This window comes from Carlito syrichta, unplaced genomic scaffold (genome assembly GCF_000164805.1).
Source record: "Carlito syrichta isolate Samal-C Ts95f unplaced genomic scaffold, Tarsius_syrichta-2.0.1 Scaffold313359, whole genome shotgun sequence".
Classification (NCBI taxonomy): domain Eukaryota; kingdom Metazoa; phylum Chordata; class Mammalia; order Primates; family Tarsiidae; genus Carlito; species Carlito syrichta.
Window position 1 is genome coordinate 271,412 of NW_007257455.1, and position 14,431 is coordinate 285,842.

The 14,431-nt window shown below is 36.0% G+C and overlaps 1 protein-coding gene across 1 annotated transcript in view; it reads left to right on the forward strand.

Moving 5' to 3' along the window:
* The window catches only part of LOC103272884 (uncharacterized protein C4orf22-like), a 381,468-nt gene that overhangs the window by 270,998 nt on the left and 96,039 nt on the right, over positions 1-14,431 (forward strand). Inside the window, exon 4 of the mRNA XM_008070346.2 lies at positions 9,414-9,556. Coding sequence (XP_008068537.1) covers positions 9,414-9,556 — 143 coding nt within the window. The remainder of the gene's footprint in view (positions 1-9,413; positions 9,557-14,431) is intronic.

Consider the following 14,431-nt stretch of genomic DNA (forward strand, 5'->3'; position numbering starts at 1 on the left):
AGTGCTACACTTATGATGCTGCAACATAGAACCTAAGCTTAATAAAGAGGAAAATGAACAAATAAAGATGGTAATAGAGAAAGGTGATGGTTTAATGGATTAGTGGCTCCAGAGAACTAAAAGGACTATTGGATTATGTGAGCAAGCACGGAAGGTAAGAGACAGAGGTCAGAAAATGGTGGCTGAAGACAAGATTCTGGAATTGTATAAAGAAAGATTAGATATTATTATAGAAATTTTAAAAATACAAAATTACCAACCTGGAAAAGCATGTATACTATATGTACAGCATTTGTGTGCATGGATGTGTTTCTGAAGTTATTTTCCATTGATCTGTCCATTTATAAGTGTCCCAATGACATACGATCTAAGTATTTTAACTTTATTTTATCTAATGGTGCAGGTTCTACTGTTTATTCCTCTTTTTCAAAATTATCTTAGATATTTTTAGCCTTCTATTCTTCAAGGTAAAACTTTAAGTAATCAAAAATACCCCAATGGTATTTTGCTTAGAATTTCAGCACATTTATTTTAGAACTTTTCTTAAGTGAGGTAGTTTCTTCATTTTCTTTTTTATATTATTGAAAATTTTTACAAAAAATTGTTTGGCAGAATGTTATCATTCTAACCAAAAACACAATGCACTTTGGGAGGTCAAGGTGAGGGAATTGCTTGAACCCAGAGTCTGAGACTAGCCTAAGCAACATAGCAAGACCTCGTCTCTACGAAAAATAAAATAAATCAGCCATCTGTGGTGATATGCACCTGTAGTCCCAGCTGCTCAGGAGGTTGAGACAAGAGGATCACTTGAGCTCAGGAGTTTTGAACTGCAGTGAGCTGTGATCATGCCATTGCACTCCAGCCTGGGTGACAGAGTAGAACCTGGACTCAAAAAAAGAAATAAAGAAAGAGAAAAATAACACAATGCAAAAAAAAAAAAGGTTGCATGCACAATAGCTAACAGGTTGTTACTAGTGTCAAACCATCTATTATTTTTGTATAAATATTTTATATTGGATTAACGTATTGAACTGTCTAAGAGGTTTTTTTATTTCATTGTCTTCTATTTTCTAAGTAAAATACCAGTTCATATGCAAATATGACAACTTTATTTTCCCTTTTCTAGTACTTAAGTCATGTATTTTTTCTTATCATTTTAATTCACTAAAACTTCCAGAATATTTTGAATGTTAAGGGTGAGACCAGATATTTTTAAATTATTTCTAATCTCATTGGTAATGCAAAATAAATTAATTTCAAATATGGATTTGTCTTATAAACTGACAGAAGAAAAATAAAATCAATGATTTCCCCCTCAGAAATGAAATTCGCAACTGTTATAGAATAAATAAGCCAGTTACATGAAGAGCTCTTAGGCTTTTTGTGGTAAATAACAATAGATTGCAGTATGACCATCGCTGTCCACCTTGTGCTTTATCCATGCCCCTTTGCGATGATGCTGGGTAGCTCCACCCAGCAAGAGAAGTCATTCTCCCCCAATGCCTGAATATAGGCTGACCTGTGACCCTCTTTGTCCAACAAGATGTAGAAATAAATGTGTGCTTGTTCTAAGCCAAGCCTCAAACAAGAAAGACAAAGAACTGTCCTAAACATAACCCTGGGAATTGTGAAAAAATATATATATTTAACTGCAATTGAGTAAAAGATTATCGAATTTAAATATAATTATCAGCATAAACATGTCAGAAAAGTAATCTGTTATGGAGAAATGTATAATGACAGGTTTGGATATGTTAGAAAGCAACTGCTGATCCCTAGAGAACTTAGGCTTCATTTACAAAATAATTTCCTTTCTGAAACAGAGATTCCTAGAATCAATGACTCATAAGAGCTTGCCAGATTCTAAAAATTCTAGCAGATAAAAATTCCTTTATTTGTGTCTACTGAAAGTACACGGACAGTCTGCTCTCTGGGTAGTGCGAGAACTTAGCTTTGTTTGACATCCCTCATTCCCTTGAAATGGATGTTTCAGTTTTACCACAGCAAAGTACAGCTTAGTGTTTTGTTTTGTTTGGTTTTTAAGTGACTTTGGCTTCACTGTCAATAAAGTCCTATTTCAATGTATCAAGTTTATGTCTCCTCGTTAGTACTTGGCAAGAAAAAATCAGGCAATACATGTACTTAACTTATAACAAGTTTATGAATTTGTATTTTTATGCACTTCTGGGAAAAGACAAGCAGCCAAAGATCCAAATGATATATTAATGGCCTAAAATTTACTTTAATTCATCTCTTTCCAATACATGAGAGGTAATGAGGATCTAACTGAGTATTCCAAAAGTCTTTTCAACTAACATTGGTTCATTTTTGAGGTCCCAGATCATCCCAGTAAAATCTCAGATTTAATGTGCTCCTTGGTGTCACAGTCTCCACTTCAATATCAGGAACACATACAGTATGCACTGATATTTCTCAATAGCTTGCTTGTGTGTCTGTATGCATGTGCACATGCGCATGTGGGTGTACTTAATGGTTAGTTAAACAAAAACGTGTTTTCTGCTTAGGTTGTGAGTAAATGTGGATTAGTATTCATGACTTCAAACAAATACCATTTGATTTATTTAATACTTCTGTTGGTTACTTTTCGACTTGTTCTAGAAGAATTAAAGAATCTTTTCTAAGAAAAATGTGTATTTTGGGAAGTTTTACTTTTATAAATGTAACATCATCATTTCTAAAAGTGCTTATATATACATAGTTTTCATGTATCTTTTGGGAAATTAACTATGTTTTAAAAATATTATTAGAATGAAAAAGATTCCATTTATATGAAAAATCCAGAAAAGGTAGTCTATTGAGATGGAAAGTAGATTAGTAATTGCTGGGACTGAAGGTGGGATGGGGGTGACAGCAAAGGGTCATGAGGGATTTCTTGGGATGATGAAGCTATTCTAAAACTGGGTTGTGTTGTGCAGATCTGTAAATTTACTAAAAACCATTCAATTGTATACAAACCTTAGTATGAATTTCATGTTATATAAACTATACTTCCATAAAGTTAATGTGGAGATAGTTGATGGGTACAAAAATATAGCGAGAATAAGATCTAGTATTTGATAGCTCAACAAGGTGACAACAGTGAACAACAATGTATTTATATTTTTAAATAACTAAAAGCTGAAGTAGAATGTTTGTAAAGAAATGATAAAAGATGAGATGATGGATAACTCATTTACCCTAATGTAATTATTGCATATTATATGCCTGTATCAAAATATCTCCTGTACTTCATAAATATATATACCTTCTAAGTACCCATAAATATTGAAAACAAAAAAGTTTTAAAAGACAAAAATGTTATTAGGTAAACCTAAACAATTATTTATAATATTTTGCAATTATTTTTAAGTCTACAGAGGACTCTGAATAACAAAGTTTTCAGTTACTGAAAAACATCACACTTAGGATGAAATAAACCTTATTTTTCAAGGGGCTTTCTTGACCTTTTTTGCCCATTCAACTGGGTCCATCTTGTATGTATATAATAATCCCTAAAAGAATCGTTTCCATTTTAAGACTTCAAAATAGACCCAAAGTTTTAACTGAAGTAACAAACTGAACAATGTATTGCAATGTAAACATAATCATACATGTCCAGGCAACAAAATTCTGATATGATTATTCTATTTCCTTATCCCTAAGGAACGGATAAAACTCTTAACACACTATTAATGTAGTAGCAACATTCATACTAAAAGGTTTAATAAGCAATAGTGTTTACCATGTGCCAGACATTAGCAAAAATGCCTTATTTCATTCACACATCAACTCAGGGATTATTTACCCATCTTAAAACAGGGGAAACTAGATCTTAAGAAGTGCAACTAACTTGCTAGTGTCACACAATGAGTAGGTAATGGAGCCAGCTTTTGAATCCAAGTCTATTTATTGTTAAGTAGATAAAAACATGAGCATCAGTCTGGCGTGGTGGCTCAAGCCTGTAATCCCAGCACATTGGGAGGCCAAGGCAAGAGGATTGCCTGAGCCCAGGGGTTCGCAACCTGCCTGGGCAACTTGATGAGACCTCATCTCTACAACATATCCAAAAATTAGCGGGTATTGTAGACTGCACCTATAGTTCCGGCTACTTGGAAGATCACCTAAATCCCGCAGGTCAGGCAATCCTCCTCCCACCTGAGTCTTCCAAGTAGCTGGAACAGCAGGTATGCGCCACCATGCCCAGCTAATTTTGGGGTTTATTGTAAAGATGAGGTGACCATGAGCGTGCCACTACACTCCAGCCTGGGTGAAAGAGTGAGACTCTGACTCAAAACAAAACAAAACAAACAAACAAAAAAATAGCATCATGGGAAGCCAACCAGGGTGTGAGTTGGGGTGCTCCACTTTCTAGTGACATGTTCTTGGGTGGTTTACACTCAGACCCTCAATGCTTTCAGTCCATGTATTTACAAAATGAGGACAATAATGCTATCCAGTCATAATAGCATTTTTAAGAGGATTAAATAAAGATATTGAATGTAAAGCTTCTAAAACTTTCCTCAGACCACAGTGGCTTCTTAAGAAATGATAGCAGGCTGGGCGGGGTGGCTCATGTCTATAATTCCAGCACTTTGGGAGGCCGAAGTGAGAGGATTGTCTGAGCCCCCCACAGGTTTGAGACCAGCCTGGGCAACTTGGCGAGACCTCATCTTTACAATAAACCCCAAAATTAGCTGGGCATGGTGGCGCACGCCTGCTGTTCCAGCTACTTGGAAGACTGAGATGGGAGGAGGATTGCCTGAGCCCAGCATATCGATGCTGGGGTGACTGTGAGCATGCCACTGCACTCCAGTTAGGTGACAAAGTGAGAATCTGACTCAAAAAAAAAGAAAGAAAGAAAGAAAAAAGAAAGGAAATGTCATTGTTCTGCGAGTTTTAAACTGTCAATAAAACTGAATATCCTCATTTTATAGGAATAGTGAATGTCAATTTTAAAAGCCACTCTAAATTTGAAAGGTAAAATTTACTTTTACTTTTTTAGTAGTTTTCCTCTCCTTCACTTAAGTTGTGTTTGGGAAAACTTCAATTCCTATACTATTTCAAGAAGGGGTGAATGGTTTAGATAATGAAGGGACGTGTGTCTTTTGAGTTCTATTCCAATGTACAGTGAAAAATGTGCTCACTTCATAAGCATACTTAAAAATGTACTTGACATGAAATGATAGCAAGTATTATTTATGGTAGGAATAATTACCATTAGGTTTGGAGAAAAATATACATTTTGAAATGTGTCTTTAAAATATATATTTAAATATATATAATTAAGTAATTGAGAATATTAGTTTAACTTCATTCTAATTCTTAGAAAATCCACAAAATAAAAGATAAATGAGACAGTGGGATTCTTTTCTTTTTCTTTTTCTTTTTTTTGGACTAGGTCTCATTCTGTCATCTAAGCTGAAATGCAGTGGCTCTGAGTGAGCAGAAGCTCATGCTTGTAATCCCAGCATTTTATGAGGCTGAGGCAGGAAAGTTGCTTAAGCCCGGGAGTCCAGACCAGACTGGACCACATAGAAAGACTTATGTACAAAAAATACAAAAATTAATGTGGAGTGTTAGAATTACAGGCATGAGCTACCGCCGGCTCAGTTCCACCACTCTCCAGCCTGGGCAACAGAGTGAGATCCTCCAAACATGCATGTTTATTTCAAACATGTTAAACATATTATTATTTTTTATTTGAGATGCCATTGTCATTATTGTTCTATATGTCAATATTTATTTCTATATTTACTACCTTTTTTTAACTATAATTCTATATTTTTATCTTTGACATTCCATCTAGAATCACTTCCTTTGGCCTGAAATACAACCAGCATAATTTTTTTGAGCAAGAGTCTACCATTAGTCAAGTTCTTTATTTATATGTGTTTTGTTTTGTTTTTGTTTTTGCTTTATCTGAGATGTCTATATTTTGCTCACTAGATAGAATTGTCTGTATATAAAATTCTGGGATAATTCTTTTTTTCTGGAACGATTGAAGATATTATTTCATTCATTTTTGATTTCTCAAATTTATATTAAGGCAGTAAATACTGTTGGTCTCTGTATCCAAAAGGTTGGAATTTGTTTCCTGCACTCTCACCCCAAAGGTCATGACATCCTTGCTCCAATTCCCTGAGGTTGGGCAAATGCTTGCAGGACAAAGATTCTTCCAAGACTCTGCTTCTCTCTGGGTTCCTGCTTTCACTTAGCTTTTGGACTCTTGAGTATTCCTTTTTCTTACCAGAGCATCACTGCCTTTAACAAGTTATTTCTTAGATTTTATCCAGAATTTTTATTTGTTTTTAGCAGGAAAGTCAGTCACAATCTCTAGTAATTTTTGCTGGAAAAATTAAGGCTGGTTCATCTCTCATATAAAGAGTAAAAGAGAGGGAGGGAGACAGGGGTGGCAGGGAGGGGAGAGACAGAAGAGTTTCTCAATTTAATAGAATTCCATTTTGAAAGTAAAGGTCTTGTGGGTTTATTCTGGACATTTTTTTCATCTCTCTTTGTCCCAGGATGACTTGTCTAACATCAAGAGCAGCCTTGATGGTGAAAAGCTGTTTAGCACATTTGGAATGCATATGAAATATTGGTAGCTCTAGTTCATGTCGTTGTTTAAGTAGGTACAGCATCGCTAGCTATTGGTTTGTAGTGTGAGCATTTCAAGAAGTCTCTGAGTTACTATGTGTTTAGATTTGTGCCGCAGAAACTAAAACATTAGTGGCTAAAGGCATGGAGAAATTGATATTGGTTTACCAGGGAGTTATGAGAGTGAAGTGAGAAGGATTAAGATTACATAAGATTACACAGAGAAATGACAATGAATACTATTTCTTCTTGCCATGTCTATGGGATATATCATCAATTCATCCCAACTCTTTCTCCCCCGAACCAAGAACCTGCCTGAGAATCCTCAGCACTGTATTCCCAGCACCCAATGCTAAACAACCAGAGTTGGCAGCCAAAATGAAACTATCAGCAGAAAACAACTAACTAAATTGTGTCTCTGTCCTTTCATTTTTCAATGATGATATCGTTAGCAAGTTCAGAAGGAGTAGCTCCTAGCTCTAATTACAATACTTTGAGAAGCCAAGAAAGAGAATCTCTTGAGACCAGAAGTTTGAGACTAGCCTGGGCAACATAGCAAAACCCCCATCCCTACAAGATTTTTTTAAAAAGTTTAGCCCGTAATAGTGGTTCGTGACTGTAATCCTAGCTACTTGGGAGACTGAGGCCAGAGGATTTCTGGAGTCCAGGAGTTCAAGGTTACAGTGTGTTATGATGTGCCACTGCACTCCAACCTGAGCAGCAAAGCAAATACCTTATCTCTAAAATAATAATAATAAATTTTAAAAATTTCTAAAAGATATTACTAGCAACATGTCTTCTTAGATGCAGTGGGTATAATGAATCCTTTCAATTTTCTAACTACACTCTCTTGGAAGCCCTGCTATCTAAAGTCAACAATATTAGTTCTTCCTATAACTGCATTTAACAAGTAATAATCCAGTGATTGCTGATGAGAAAAGGAAATCTTGTTTATGGGTTCTTCCAAATATAGAACTTTGCTATGATATTCTACACTTTGATCTAGATTAGCAAACAAATACATTTAACAGCAGAGTTTTTTTTCTTTTCTTTTTGGCTTAGAACTTGAGAGCAATGTCTGTTGGCTTGAAGGGGGAAGACCCATCTCTGCCATTTGTATTTCCTTGTTTCCACTTTAAAGCCTTCGTGCAAGTGGTTCCCTTTGCCTGATAGGCTTCTATTTCCAACCTTACCAGGCCTGCTTCTTCCCATCCCTTAAGTCATGATTTAAATATCACTTCCTTATTTCTTTTCTGATTACTTAGAGTTGACACCATCACTTTCACCTCCTTCTCCACTCCTTCGTCTTTGTTTGCTTTATGGAATTTATCACACTGAAAGTTTCTTGTTTTCATGTCTATTGCCTGTTTTCCCCTCACCAGAATGTAGGTTCTGAGAGTCCAGGACTTTGACAGCTTTGTTTACTACTATCTCTTGGTACCTCCAAAGTCCCTAACTTATAGTAAGTGCTCAGTGATATTTGTAAAGGAATTAATGTAAATGAGAAATATGTTCAAACAGGAATCCCCAGTCCCTGGGCTACCAACTGGTAACAGCCCATGGCCTGTTAGCAACCGGGCCACACAACAGAAAGTGAGCAGTGGCAAGCAAGTGAAGTTTTATCTGTATTTACAACTACTTCCCATCACTCGCATTACTGCTTGAGCTCCACCTTCTGTCAAATCAGCAGTAGCATTAGATTCTCACAAGAACACAAGCCCAATTGTGAATTGTGCATGTGAGGGATCTAGGTTGTGCCCTTCATATGAGAATCTAATGTCTGATGATCTGAGGTGGAGTTGAGATGGTGATACTAGAGCAGTGCTAATACAGATTAACATTAGCAGTGAGGTTTGACTGCACAGATACCATAATAAATCAATTACTTGCAAACTCATTTCAGAACCCTTTCAGTGAGTGGCAAGTGAGTTGATGCTGCATCTGGTAGCAGGTTTTAAGTCAGAATCCCACACTTATTTTAGTCCACACATGCCCTCACCCATTATTTTATTTACCACTTCCGTCTATGCCTCTTTTTTTTTAATGGAGAGTTGTATACTTATTTCATTATCTATTTCATTGTAATAATAATAGAAACAAAGTTTACAATAAATGTTATGCACTTGAATCACCTCAAATCCATCACCCTATCCCCAGTCTGTGGAAAAATTGTCTTCTACAGAACTGATCCCCGATGCCAAAAAGGCTGGGACTTCAGTGTTAAAGAATATGACTTGATCAATCATTTTGACCATGGAGTTAATTTTGTAAGAGGAGTTTTTTACTCTCTTGGTGATGATATGAAGTGATCTCTTTTTAGCTCTTAACAAAAATTGCATAGGATTTCAAATGGGGAAAGAATGTGACTCAAGGGACATATTCACAAGTCTGGGTTTGAATTTCAGTTTTGCCATTTACTAGCCTGAGACCTTGAGTGAGATATACTCAACCTCTTTGTTCCTTAGTTATTTTGACCAAAAAGAACACTAGGACTGGAGGGAAAGTAAATAAATGTATATATTTCAAACACCTAGAATAATGTCTACACTTAGGAAGAACTCTATAATAGAGTTGTTTGTCAATATTGTTATACAAAATAACTGTAAGTGTGCATTACATGCATACGTAGTTAACTTTTTCTGTTTTTTCATCTGTCAGGAGAAAATAATAGTATCTACCTGATAGAACCATTATGAGGATGAAACATAAAGCACTTGGAATAGGGCCTGGCATATGCAACCCTCAATAACTGTAGCTTTTATTACCCTGTGCAATTTTCTCATCTACTGTCTCCATTCTCTGTTCTTCTGTGCTCCCAGTCTGTGATCTTCATTCGTGACAGAAATTCTCATGGCCAGGAGATCTCAGGATACATTGACTATGCCCACAGGTTAAAGACGGAAGATTTTGAAATCTACTTTAGTGGAAAAAGAAAACTTCTTCCAAGGCCCACAGATATGAGGTAAGTTGTATGCAATTTTTACACCCTCTTAGGCAAGGATGAATAATTTTCACTTTATGTTCCACATGTGTCTAAAATACTAATATATGTGTTATAGGAATGTACTAATACTGATTCCGAATAAAAAGATAAATACATTTTAAAATAAGGGACTGAACATAAATGCGTTTTTCCTTTAACAGCCTGAGAAAACAGGAGTCTTCAGAGACGAGATAAGTACATTCAGTGACATTCCTTTTAAATGATTAGTGGAGCCTAAAAATTGCCAGCCTCAAGAGGGTTTCACACAGCTTGGGACTTGGGCTGCCTAGGAGCCTTAAGAGAAGCTCGTTTAACACGTTTTCCTCCCACGTTTCCTTGGTCGTCAGCCAAAGTGCTGGTCCTGCCCAGCTCACTCTCATGTTCCTCATCTCTGTCCTATTCTCGAATTCCTTCTCACCCACCATTCTTTGCACTATCGGTGTCCTCCCTGCCCCTGAAACCCTCATTTCCTCACCTAGAATTCACTGTCCACTCATTCTGTTCACAGATGGATTCTTCTGCTCTCTTCTGAATAGCACTCAAGGTAACATGTTTTATTCTACTAATGCCCATCCAGCCTGGATGCCTTGCCTCTTACTTAACGTCTCTCTTGCTGTGACCCCCACTGCCCACGTCTTTCTTTTCTTGTGTTGTATCTGTCCTGCTAGCATTCAAAGGTAGATTGATCTAGATCCCTTCTTCACTGCACCTGTAGCTGGAACCCCAGGTATCACTGAAAGAAATTTTAGAAAATTTCACAAAGTTGTGGATGGCTGCTACTCAAGCTATATGGTCTCCAAACTCATTTGGACCCTAAAACTTATGTTCAAAATTAAGCTCATTTTAAGCCCTGGGGCCTGCTGCTACTTCTGTATCCCACATCTTGTCAAATGGTGCCACACTTGAAATCAAAGGTGAAATCCCAATGTTATCCTGATCTCTTCTCCATCGCCAACCTTATAACTAATAATTTATTTAAAACACTGGATTATATTACCTTAACAGCTTTTTTTTTTGCTAAAGCAAATATAAAGTATTTCATTTCACCTGCAAACAGCTCAATATGAATCTTTATCTGACAACATTTTTAAAGAAAACATAATGGCATATCTAGCAAAAAAATTTAATGTCATCTAAAACCTAGCTAGTCTCTACTATATTTCATTGGTTATCTAAAATTCTATTTTTACAGTTCGTTTGACCAATCAAAATTTACATACTATTGTTTTTTATTCCATATTTTGATCCCTTGCATATTTTAAACTTTATAACAATCCTCCTTTTTCTGTGTTCCTTCTATGCTGTTGATTTGTTGGAGAAACAAGGTCCCAAAGGACCTAGTCCTAAAATGTCTCACATTCTTTCACCACCACTCTGTTTATTTCACCCTACCTCTGTTTGTGATAACCTGCCTCTATCCCCCATTTCCTGTAAACTGACTTGATTGAATGTATGTTTTTCATGTTTTTTTCTAAGAAGAAAAAAAAAATTTTTTTGAGTTGGAGTTGGAGTCTCATTCTGTCACCCAGGATGGAGTGCAGTGGCACACTCATGACCACCACAGCCTCGATTTGTTGGACTGGACCCAGGTGATCCTTCTGTCTTAGCCTTCCAAGTAGCTGGAACTACAGACATGCGCCACCACACCCAGCTAATTTTCTCTTGATTTATTGTAGAGATGAGGTCTCTCCAAGTTGTCCAAGCTGATTTTAAACCCATGGACTCAGGCAATCCTCTCACCCTGTCTCCCAAAGTGCTGGGATTACAGGTTTGAGCCACTGCACTCAACCAGAAGAAATTTTAAAATGTGATGCTCTCTACTTTTCGTGGTCACGATTTTAGATCTCCTGAGCCTCAACAGTGGGATTGGGTGGCGTCAGTCTGATCACTTCAGGATAAGTTTCCTCATTAAGTTTTACAGTATGATTTAGCATCATCTTATATTCAGACTTAAATATTTTTTTCTAAGGGCTGCATAATGGTGATTTTCTAATCCTATCATTTCTCCTACATTTTTTAGCTAGAATTCTTCCATAGAGAATAACTTTTCCTCATCACTTACTTGGTTACTTTGAAATATAATTCATGAAGAAATATAAAATATTTGACTATTTTCCTTAATTTATGAAAAATGCAAAACCAGAAGCACAAAAGAGTATACAGATTATGCCAAATTGTTTTTCCAAGCAGTTACATTTGTACCCAGGAGAAGTACTAAACAAGTGATCACTTGACCTTCATCCTCACCAGCACAAGATATTAACAAATGTTTGTTTCTTCACTGTGATGAGTTAAAAATGATCTTTCATTGTGGTTTTAAATTTTACTTACTGGTTACTCATCAGGTTGGGCATCTTTTGTTGGCTGTTCAGATATTCTTTCTGTGAAGTACCTATTAAGACATTTTTCTTTTTTTTCAATTGAGTGATTCTTCCTTATAAACTGAAGAATTCTTTTTCAGACTTTTTGGATATTGATTAATCCTTTGCCTCTTATATTTATTGAAAAACTTCATTTCCACATATATAATTCTTCTTTCATTTTCTTTACATTGATTTTTATGGTCAAAATCAGAATTTTTTGTAGTCATGTTAAAGTATCTTAATCTTTTTCTCTACTGTTTGTACTTTTGTGTTTTGTTTAATGAATTTCTACCTTTCTGGAGGTCATAAAGATATTGTCTCATTGAGTGTTATAGTTTTGCTATTGATTTTATATCTTTAACCTACCCCAAAATAATATAGTATATGGTAGTTAGGCAATTGCTACTAGGTGAATAAATTCCTTTGGTATATGTAGTTCTGTACTTACCTGTATTCTGAACTAAAGCAAAAATGTTAATATTAAAGATTTCATAAATTCTTTTTCGGTTTACTTAACTTTTGGCATGCTATTTTATTCTGCAGAGAAAGTGACATTATTTCTTTGATTAGAATCCCATCTTTCATTTTTTACTGTGGAAAACATAACCGTCAATAGACGGCTGCTACTATTATGAAATGCAGTGGTGGGAAGAGCCCTGAGAAACTGATTATCCTGTCAGTTCAGCTTTCATCTTGACAGTCTTTAGGGTTCAATACTTTCTTCTCAACATAGATGGGAACAATGTCTAAGTGGATAACATGTTGCAGTTAACCAAGTTCCTTTGCACTTTTCTACAACAATGTCCTGATATAGGTACAGCATGCATTGTCACCATTTGAGAAAGGAGGAGGTAAAGAGTAAACCACTTGCTAAAGTTCACAAGAGAAGCAGTGAGGAGAGAGGACAACTTTTTAGGCATTCTAATTCCCAGCTCACCTCCAGAACACTATTTTGGGTTTCAGCTTTTATTTCCCAAAGACAACTGTACAACACTGCAGAATCCTATATATTCTGCCCCATGTACGGTTGCTTATGCTTCCATGTTTATGTGTTTGTTGAACAAAGATCTACCCATCCCTCAGATAGGATGATCAGAAGGGAAATGAAAGGTCTTTCTTTGTGTTTCTCTTTAGAGATTCCATGAAATATTCATACCCTTGACCAGAGAATGACCTTAAATACTAAAGCTTTGAAAGGTATTATTGTCAAATTTCCCTTGCAGTCCCATTGTCTGTTTTATTAAAATGTTTAACGTTCCAAACCCATGAAGTTAGAATTATAAGCACTTATCCTGTGCTTAAGTGCATTCTTATGAAAGCATTCTGGTAACACATTGGCAGGTTCTCAAGTCTAAAAAGGAAAAAAAAAAAGCAGTAAATGAACACAGTACTTCTGCAAATGGTGTAAAATTATTGCCTATATCTGAAGTTATTAATGCTTTTTCTAATTCAAATATGGTGTTGCATCATTAGAATATCAGTGTAGTCTCTTCAGAAGGTCTTTACTGAATTTGAAAGAGGGTGAAATTCTTTGGGTGAAAAAGCACACCAACTGAAGGAGACTTGTCACAGCCCCTTAGCTTCTTGCCATGCAGTGTGTGGTCCCTGAACCCATAGCACTGACATCACTTGGGAGCTCAGAATAAGGGAAACATCTCAGACTCTATGCCTACCACTGACTCAGAATTGGCATTTTAATATGGTCCTCAAAATATTCATGTGTATATTTCTCTTAATCTATTTGTGCTGCTATAACAAAATACCACAAACTAGGCAACTTATAAACAATAGAAATTTATTTCTCATGTTTTTGGAGGCTAGAAAGTTCCAAATCAAGGCACCAGCAGGATTGGTGTCTGGTAAGGGCTGCTCCCTGCTTCTAAGATGGCGCCAGAAAGAATTTAAACTAGTTTCCTCCAGCCGTTTGGAAGGGCCTAAACCATTTATTAAGGCAGTAGAAGCATGACTTAATCCCTTCCCAAAGATCTCAACTCTCAATACACCTATATGAGGATTAAGTTTCAAAATGCATTTTGGAAAAGACAAATTCAACCCATAGCAATTTCAAATTTTGAGATGCATTCTCCAGATCTATACTCTCCAGTAGGGTAGCTACTACCCACATATGGCTACTGAGCACTTGAGATGTGGCTAACCCCAATTTAAGATGTACTGTGAATATGAAATAGATCCTGATTTTGAAGACTTATCATAGAAAAATGCAAATTATCTTGCTAATAAATTTATATTAAATATTAAAGTAATAATATGTTGGGTTAAATGAGATACACCGTTAAAATTATTTTTACATATTTCGTTTTACTTATTTTTAATATGACTGTTAGAGAATTCAAAATTCCATACCTGGCTCACATTTCTGGCTCCCATTCTATCTTCACTGAACAGCACTCTTCTGGTCTACTTGTCCCCAACCTAGAGGCTCAATCCTACCCATCTCTAGGACCAATACTGATCTTAGGCATGATGTAAG